The sequence below is a fragment of the Saccopteryx leptura genome, chromosome 3 (assembly GCF_036850995.1).
Source record: "Saccopteryx leptura isolate mSacLep1 chromosome 3, mSacLep1_pri_phased_curated, whole genome shotgun sequence".
Taxonomy (NCBI): Eukaryota; Metazoa; Chordata; class Mammalia; order Chiroptera; family Emballonuridae; genus Saccopteryx; species Saccopteryx leptura.
In genome coordinates, this window is record NC_089505.1 from 242851348 (window position 1) to 242860846 (window position 9499).

At 52.5% G+C, this 9499-nt stretch overlaps 1 protein-coding gene across 2 annotated transcripts in view; it reads right to left on the minus strand.

Annotated features, from left to right (window-relative positions):
• The window catches only part of TET3 (tet methylcytosine dioxygenase 3), a 116609-nt gene extending 112790 nt beyond the window's left edge, over nt 1-3819 (minus strand). Inside the window, exons 1-2 of one of the 2 annotated variants that reach the window (XM_066377961.1) lie at nt 1840-3819; nt 288-1006 (exon numbers count right to left, since the gene is read on the minus strand). In XM_066377961.1, coding sequence (XP_066234058.1) covers nt 288-590 — 303 coding nt within the window. In that variant the 5' untranslated portion in view covers nt 591-1006; nt 1840-3819. Of the gene's footprint in view, nt 1-287; nt 1007-1325; nt 1558-1839 lie in introns of those variants that run through there. The other variant, XM_066377962.1, reaches the window with a different exon arrangement.
• Nucleotides 3820-9499: the final 5680 nt, after the last annotated feature.

A 9499-nucleotide genomic window follows, 5' to 3' on the forward strand; every position in this document is an offset into this window, starting at 1 on the left:
TCCAGCAGGACAAAACAAAACAAACTTCTAGAGATAAAGCTGGATATCCAGAGACAAATGCAGACACCAGAGATGAGAGTGCTAGCTCAGAGTCCTCTGCGACCCAGTTATTCTCTTACAAATTATCAGCCCAGCAAAGGAGCACAAGCCAGCTTCCAATAACACCAACATTCAGTCAGACCAAGAGGCTCAGAATAAGTGGATGGACTTAATTGTCTTTAACAAGCCCCCTGAGAATACAGCACCCTCAAGGAAAAGACAGGCTAGCTAAGCACAAGTCAGCTTACCTCCTTGAGAAGCCCCGCTTTTTTCTTCAGCACCTCACACTTGCGCAGCTTGCAGATCTGGTGTGTGCGGCGATTGGTACAACTGGTGCAAGCCCCACAGTTTTCCAGCCTCCGGCAGGGCTCACAAGTACCACACCTTTTCCGTTTCTTTCGCCCATCTCCACCCCCTCGGAGTTGAGGTTCACTCCCAGCCATTGGGAGCCCAGGACCCTGGAAGCCCCCTACCACTACCTGGCCCTGAGGGAAGTCATAAAGGCCTACCAGGTCCGGATGGACTGCCAGGGGCACCTGAAACTGGCTCATGACACTGCCAGAAGTGGGGGCATAGGTGCCGGGGCAGAGCCACAGTCCAGCTTCCTGCCTGCCTACAAAGGCCTCCAACAGGTCCTTCTTTCCTAAAACAGTCAAGACTCTACAAGGTGAAGGCAAGTAGCTCCAGTCTCTGGAGTGAGCACTTCTTCTCAATCCCTCTTCACCTCCTCTGCAGCAGTCTGATAGGGCTCAGCTGGGGTCCACTCTCCCATTTGCTGGGGACCAGGGTCTGGGGGAGGACAGCAGCAGCAGTGCCCACAGAAGGGATCATCTTGACTGGGTGGGCTCTTCACCCTCACCCACCCTGGACCCTGGCATGAGATGAGCAGGTGGGTGGTGGGAACAGAGACGAGTGAGGGATTTCTCCTGATAATTCTCCCAGGTCAGGATGATGAAGGCAACACTGCCTGAAAAAGAGACAGAAAGCGGAAGCACATCACTTGGGGCTCAGGGACAACTTTCACGTGCTACCTCTTCCTGCTACTGGGAAAAGAGAAAATGAGGGAAGAGAAGGGGGCATGCTCAATTAAGTTCTGCCCAGAAGCCCTGGCAGGGCGCACTAGTACCCATTCCCCATCCGAGGGAGGAAGCTGAGGGCGTAATGGGGTGTTAAGGGAACCTGGACGACGAATTGAAGGAGGTGGTCAAGGTGATTTACAAGAAAGTTGCTCTCTGCCCCACCCCCATGAGCCTGGGAGAGTTTCACACAAATTCCCACACACACACCCCTCGGAGGTTGCTGGGGCCTCCCCAATCGAGTAGAGCTTTCAAAATAAAGTTTGCTGAGAGCTGCACTTGGCGGGCTGCCTGAGAGTACCCCCTCCCCCGGACACGGAAGCGACCTCAAAGGGGGTCGCGCCCCGGGTGGCCCTCGCTAGCCGCCCCGCCGCGCCCCACGCCCGCTGGCCAGATGAGAGAGGGCGGCCCGCTCCTCCAACGGGGCGCGGGGAGGGGGGCGCGCTCTAGCTCGGCCCGGGCCGCGCGCGCGCCGCGACTCGGGCTCCTTTGTTCTGGGGCCTCGGCCGCTCGGCTCCGGCGGCTCCGCGCCCCCGCCCCGCCCCGCAGTCCCCACCCGGCTCCGCTACACTATGACCCGTAGCACCCCTGCCCCGTCCCCCGCAACGAAGTAGCGGCCCCTCCGGCCAGCACTCGGGCCGTCCCCTCCCTCGGGCCGGGCCCCCCACGCCTCCCCGCCGCCCCTCCCCCACCGCGGAGCCGGAAAGGCACCGACTGCACCGACCTGCCCGCCGCCTCCGGGGCGGAGCGCACAAAGGGGCAAAGTTTCCCGGCCCGCGCCGCTGCCACCACCGTCGCGGCCGCCGCCGCCGCCTGGGGCGCCCGCCTCCTGGAGCGCCTGGCCCAGCCTAGCTCGGCGCGTGGAGCCCCCCGCCCAGGCCAAGGAGGGGACGGCGCAGGAGGAAGGAAGAGGCAGCGGCGGCCGCGGCGGCAGCAGCAGCAGCAGCAGCGAAGGCGTCCGCGGGACTCCCCGCCCCCCGCGCGCCGCGGCACGTGCTCGCCCGGGGACTCCCCCGCCCGGGAGGGCGCGCACGTGCGGCCCCGCCGAGCCCGGTCGGCCTCGCCGCCGCCGCCGCCCCCTCAGCGGGGCCGGGGGCTTTGCGAGGTGGGGGTAGTTTAGTTCGCGGGGAGGGGGAGGGGACGGAGCGGGCGGCACACGAGCGGATGGGGGCAGGGTCCGGCCCGGCCGCTGCGCCTTTGCACCTGCAGAACCTTCCCATCCCCGCGGTCGGCCCTCCCTGGACCCGGCCACCCCCTTCGGGCTCTTTCCCTCCCACACACACCCCGCCCTCCGGTGTTTCTGTAGCCCGGGCAGGCGAGGCGGGCCTCACGGGGTGGGGCACGCGGACCTTCCAGCCTAGGCCCTCTCCTAGCCGGCCCGATGTCCCCATTTCCTGCCACTCCCTGCGGGCCAGAGCGATCTGGAACGGTCTCGGCGCCCTCGGGAGCCCTGAGCTCCCGACCGGACTGACCGCCCCCCTCCCGGCTGCTGCTCGCTCATTTCGAGGCAGGACAATGGGGGACATCGCGCGTTTGCGTACCGAGTCAGCCTGGCCGGCAAAGAGGGAGTACCCAGGGACAGAGACCACGCGGGCCGGCTGCGGGACACCTTTGCGGGGATCACGGCCGAGCGTCCTGATCAGGAGGACCCCAGAACCCTGCCATCGCGAGCCTCCCCCGTGCAGCGCTCGACTCTTTCGCGTCGAAAACAAAGACTAATCCGATACCCCCGCCCTGCCTCTCAGAGGAGGGGGAACGGGCGCGTCGCAGAGGGTAACCGAGGAGGACATCGTTCAGGAGGGGCTCGGACAGCCTCGGAGGAGACCGTGGTCCAACCAAGCCCTATAACCAGGCGCAGACACTTTGAAAAGTCACCTCAGGATATTTTCCAGGCTGGGGGCAAGGGGCAAGGCACAAGAATATTTCCAAGTTGCCAAACTGCCCCTTCTCTCTGTTGCTTTTTTCCCTCACCTGTTGTTCAGGCCAAGTTGAAATTCCAGGTTAGATTAATTCAACTCCACCCATCTGGCCTGACTGCCAGGCTGGTGCCTCCAGCTGCCTTTTACCTACCTGAGTTGCTGGGGAGAAGGGTGGGTCTCTAACACACACACACTCACACACGCGCGCGCATTGGAGCGCGCGGGCATGTCCTGGCAGAAACAACCACAGGCGGACTGGCCTGACCAGTTTGGGCGGTGCTCACGGAGCCAGGTACCTGGCAGGCGTCCCCGTCAGGCTGAAGCTAACAAGTCAGCCAGAACTGGAAAAAGAGCATTGGGCCGGTTATTTAGAAAGAAAGAAAGAAAAAAAGTAACTGATCTCCAGTAGCGCTGTCCAGAAAGCTAGGTGGTAGGAGAAGCCCCGGTTCTGGAACTTCCCTCCTGGCAGGCTTGATTTTGATAGCCCGCTCCAGAGGCAAGGTTGTCAGCTGTGGGGTAGATGGTGAATACGGCTGCTTCCTACCCTGGTCTTTGAGAGAACTGAAGAGTTTCTGTTTGGGGAAGTACGTCTAAAATGAGAAGAGAAACCAATAGAGTCTTATTTTCAATCAAACATGAGACCCGTTTGTGAACTTGTAATGGTTTTTAATGTTATAATTACTTAATGCTTTAAGTGAGTTTATTTTTAACAAAAATTATATTAAAGAAAATTAGAAAATACAGAGAATTAGAAGATAAACGCCACTTCAATACAGTATTGAACATTTGCTACATTTTCCTCTAGCCTTTTCTAGATGTCGATTAGTTTCCTTTTTTTAAGAAAATGGTGTAAAAACTAAAATTAAATTAAATTAAAAAATGGTGTACTCACACTGGTTATGTAATTTTCTGTCCTCTTGTCACTTAACATTATACTATAACCATTTCCCTATTTGTTATACAATCTCCAGAGAGACAGTATGACACTGAGTTGAAGAAGGTGGCTTAGGAACCAGAGAACACTGGGTTCCAGACCTGTCTCTGCCACTTGCTAGCAGAGTGACCTTGGACCAGGTATTCACTATCTTGCAAGAGAATCCAAGTAAAGTACTTAACATAGATGACAAGTCATTGCTTAATCTATAGAACAACCTTGTGAGGTAGGTACTATCACTAAATCCATTTTATAGATAAGGAAACAGATTAAGTAAAGTAACTTGCTGAAGGTCACTCAGCTAGTCAATTGTAGACTCAGAATTTGAGCCTGGGGTTTTTCCTTGTTTTCTTTCTTGGTGAGTGGTACCAGCAATTTACTGTGCCAATTTATTCTTCACCAGCTGTCTATGAGAAGGTCATTTCACAAAACCTTCTGGCTTAGGTAACTAGGGGGATGCAGGTGCTATTGACCAAGAGGCAGAGTACGGGAGGAAAGCTGCCTGGGTACGTCTGTGTGGAGATGAATGTGGAGTTAACTGGCACAGTCTGGGCTGGAACACACATGTGGGCCCCTGTGAGTGAGTAGATCATAAGTGAGTCAGGTATGGAGGAGTGCATCAGGAATGGACATGCAGAGTGAGAGGAAAAGGCAGCCAGAACAGAGCCCCAGGGAACAGCAGCTCCTGAGGAACAGCATCTGATAAGGGCCCAGCACAAGAGACAGAAGGAACTGCCACAGAGGAGAAGGGAAACCAGGCCCTGGCCTGACCTGCCTATCAAGTCTTCCCAACTGCTTCTTCCCCTGGAACCTTGCACCTTGGCAGTCTTGTTGCTCTTTCCTTCTGTCTGGGGAAACCCCTTCCCACCTCACACCTTCCCAACTACCTCTTCTACCTGCCAAATTACCGCACACCTTCCAAAGTCTTAATAAATGCCAATTCTTTTAAGAAACTTTTCCCTGCTCCTCAGACAGATTCCAAAGCCCGGCCTACCCACTCTCCATAGAAGTTTAATGCTCCCTCCTTAAGAACAGTTATCTTAAAGGTATTGTCATTGTTTGCACATTCCCCTCCTGGTTACTATGAGCTGGGACTGTCTTTTAGTCTTTGTAACCCTAGGAGGTCAATGAAATATCCCAGCCGGATCAATGAGATATCCCAGTGACACGGAGGACCCACAGGTTTCCAAGGTTTTTTTTTTCTCCTGTCTTACTACTTCACAAGCCTTTCAACGGGCCCCCAAAATAAAACCCAAATTCCTCAAGCCCTATCTTGTGGATCTATGGCTTTCTGTGCGCCAAATTATTCCCTGTTAGCACAGGGCTCAGGGCAGGAGAGCAGCTGGGGCCAGCGTAGGGTGACCAGTGAGCCTCTGAGAGCAGGAGGGCGGTGTGGTTCGCTAAGTGTGGTCCCAGTATCGCAGGATCACCAACACCTGGGAACTTGTTAGAAAGGCAAGCTTTCTCGAGCCCCACCCTAAACCTACTGAAGCAGAAACTCTGGGGGTGGGGCCTAACCATCTGTTTTAACAAGCCCTCCAGGTGATACACGCTCAAGTTTGAAGTAACACTGGACTAGAGGAAGCTGGCCAGAAGCAAGTTCAGCACCTAGGTTGTGGCCAGGATCAGCCTCCAGGCGCTTAGAGAAGGTAGACAGAGGAAGGCTCCTTTGACAGCGGCTTGGTGGTCCCACCCCCAGCGGCCGAGGGCTGAGCCTTTCAGGCCACTGCTTTGCTGAGCTCAGGATCTGGCTGCGCCAGGCACCCCAAGGGCTAGAAAGGGAAATCTCGTTGCTAGGGAAAGCCCAGACTGCAGGCAATACAGTGTTGACAGCGTATCCCGCGGTGGAGATGGAGGTGGGGCTGGGTATTAAGGAGGGCTTCTGGCTCCGTTGATGGACTGGAGTAGATTGAGCACTGGGCCAAGGGCAAAAATTGGATGTACACTTGTATGGTTCTTAGAGACGTTACCGCGAGAAACCAATACTGCTGGGTGTTTGCCCAACCTGCAAAAGATTGAAGGTGACTAACGACCATTGGAGTACTTGACCCCATTCCTCTTTAGCTAATAAGCAATTTGTCCTATTTGAAGAACGAGCTTTGTACTGTGGGACATTTGCAGAAATGTAAATAGACACTGGTGTTCATACCTGGCCTAGGTTGTGAAGACTGAAGGCAGTGGGAAGTTTATTTGATTTGGGATGTGTTTCCTCTTCAGTCATATATTGATTAAAAATATTATCAGCTAATGTTTTCGTAGAACTTTGCTGTTCAAAGCACTTCAACTCACATTATCATTCTGTCTCTGTACAGAGAGGCTAATACACCAAATGTTCCTTTCCTTTTCTTTCTATGACTTATTATTATCATGACCATCTTACAGATAAGAGAACCAAGAGTCAGAGAGGTATTTGACCAAGGTCATTCACTACTAAGTGGCAGAATCAGTACCTCTGAAATTAGCCTACCAATGCCAGAGCTGATATGGGGCAGAAGCTGGCATTTTGCTCTTGGGGAATGGGAAATTCAATAGTGGATTGCTTTTGGATTTGCGTTGGTTACTTTAACAAGTGTAGGGTATCCAGACTATGCTTGTGAATAGCTCAGCACATGTGTTCAAGTTTTATAATTATTTCTGTGACTTTATTTTTAATCTAGTTTGAATCAAATAGACTACATAACTTACAAAGAGAACGCCAGGGTCCTCATCATAATGCGAAAGAGATGAAATAACCTGGAAATCTTTCAACCTAAGCAGGCTGAGCAGAGGATGAGAACCTTGACTCAGAAACTCAGGTTGCTGAAAATTCAACAGGAATAAAGAACTTGGTGTTCCTAAACTTTGATTTGACTGGATGTATCAATCCGGATGGTTAGCTGGTGTTATAGTAATAAACAATCCCATTTCTCAGTACTTTGACATGATAAAATTTTATTTCTGTCATGAAATATGTCCATTGCAGATCAATGGGACCTCTGTTTCCCACAGCCACTCAGTGACTCAAGCTGTCTCAATGGACATGTTGCCCACTTAATTAACCCTTAAGGCAGGAAAAAAGGCTGGGGCAAATTGAGCACTGACTCTGAAAGCTTTTACCTGAAAGTAACATGGCCCTGGCCAGTTTGCTCAGTGGATAGAGCATCAGCCCAGCATGCAGACATCCCAGGTTTGACCCCCCAGTCAGGGCACACATGAGAAGTGACCATCTGCTTCTCTTCCCCTCCCTCTCCCCATTCTCCCTCTCTTCTCCTTTTGCAGCCAGTGGCTTGATTGGTTTGAGCATCAGCCTCAGGAGCTGAGGATAGCTCAATTGGTCTTAGCATTGGCCACAGACGGGGGTTGCCGGGTGGATCCAGGTCAGGGCACATGTGGGAGTCTGTCTTTCTCTCCCCCTCCCGGAAGGAAGGAAGGAAGGAAGGAAGGAAGGAAGGAAGGAAGGAAGGAAGGGGAGAGAGAGAGAGAGAAAGAGAGAGAGAGATTACTTCTGCTCTCATTTTACTGGCCAAAGCAAATCTGGAGCAGGGGTGGAGGAGAGGAAGGGGGGGCACGGAAATAAAATAGATGCAATGAAATAGTGCCTAGAGCAGTGGTAGTCAACCTGGTCCCTACAGCCCACTAGTGGGCGTTCCAGCTTTCATGGTGGGTGGTAGCAGAGCAACCAAAGTATAAATAAAAAGATAGATTTAACTATAGTGAGTTGTTTTATAAAGATTTATTCTGTCAAACAGCGAAAATCCGACATAAAGTACTTGGTGAGTGATTATTATTATTATATGCTTTAACTTGCTGTAACTCTGCTTTACAAATTTTGTAAAGTAAAGTTACTTCCTTACTTTATAAATCACCGTTGCTGTGGAACCGGTGGGTGGTTAGAAAATTTGACTACTAACAGAGATACAAAAGTGGGTGGTAGGTATAAAAAGGTTGACTACCCCTGGCCTAGAGGGAGAAGCAAAATCATTTAGCTAATAGCACTAATAACTAACAGGGAGTGTGTATATTGGAGGTGGATGTGTAAGTGTGCATTTGAGGTCTGTGTAAGTGCAATCAATTCTGCCCATTTCCAAGGTGCTTCTCCCTCCTGGGAAGATGTACTTGGAATTCCCTCTTTAGTGGTTTGTCATTCTTCACTCTAGAGCAGATTCAGAGATTTATACTAGGGTGAAAAAGCTGAGTGGAGGAAAGCAGTAAGTGGCAGTGGGGCAAACTCAGTAGAAATTAATTTTCAAATAGAGAAAGAATCTAGCAAAGGAGAAGACTCGGGAGTTAAGTGTCACTATGGGTCTGCCTGCTAAAGGAAACTTCTAAAACAGCATAGCTTTGGTAGAAGCATTTCCTGCCTTGTTACCATTCACTCCTACTCATCCTTCCTGGCTAAACTCAGGTGACGCTCCAGGAAGCCTTTGATGATTGGGCCTGCCAACCACATGGTAAGAGTGCCTAGGTCCATCCCATCCACTGTGCTGTGGAGAGGGACCACAACTTGCTCCACACTGGCTGAGGTATGAGGAATGTATTAGAGGAGGGTCTAAAAGTGGAGGCAGAGAGACCAGATGGAAGGTTATTATAGGATCCAAGGTGAGAAAAAATGGTCTCCGCTAGGGTAGTGGAAGTGAGCATAGAGATAGAGATTTAGGAAGTCAAATCAACAAGATGGGGATTGACTGAGTGAGGGGGTAGGAAGGAGGTTTTTGGAAGGACAATAGGAAGGATGGTGTACCAAGAGACCCAGAAGAGAAGCAGGTTGCTGAATGGAGTCAGTAAGGACATGTCCCTTTGAAGCACCTATGGGACATGTCCACAGAGAAACCCAAGAAGCAGCGCATATAGGGGACTGAGGTTCAGGTAGGGAAACCAGCTGTGCCCAGATTCTATGATCAACATCTTGGTTATACTTCAGCATCAAATCTGCAAATAAGGCCCTGGCCAGTTGGCTCAGTGGTAGAGCGTCGGCCTGGCGTGCGGGGGACCCAGGTTCGATTCCCGGCCAGGGCACATAGGAGAGGCGCCCATTTGCTTCTCCACCCCCCCTCCTTCCTCTCTGTCTCTCTCTTCCCCTCCTGCAGCCAAGGCTCCATTGGAGCGGAGATGGCCCGGGCACTGGGGATGGCTCCTTGGCTTCTGCCCCAGGCGCTAGAGTGGCTCTGGTCGCGGCGGAGCGACACCCCGGAGGGGCAGAGCATCGCCCCCTGGTGGGCAGAGCGTTGCCCCTGGTGGGCGTGCCGGGTGGATCCCAGTCGGGCGCATGCGGAAGTCTGTCTGACTGTCCCCGTTTCCAACTTCAGAGAAGTACAAAAAATAAAAATAAAAATCTGCAAATAAGGCCCTGGCTGCTTGGCTCAGTGGTAGAGCATCAGCCCGAAATCTGGAAGTCCCCGGTTCGATTCCCAGTCAAGGCACACAGAGAAGCACCCATCTATTTCTCCACCTCTCCTCCTCACGCTTCTCCTCCCCTTCCTTCCTGCAGCCATGGCTCGATTAGAGCAAGTTGCCTCTGGGCACTGAGGATGGCTCCATGGCCACCTCAAGCA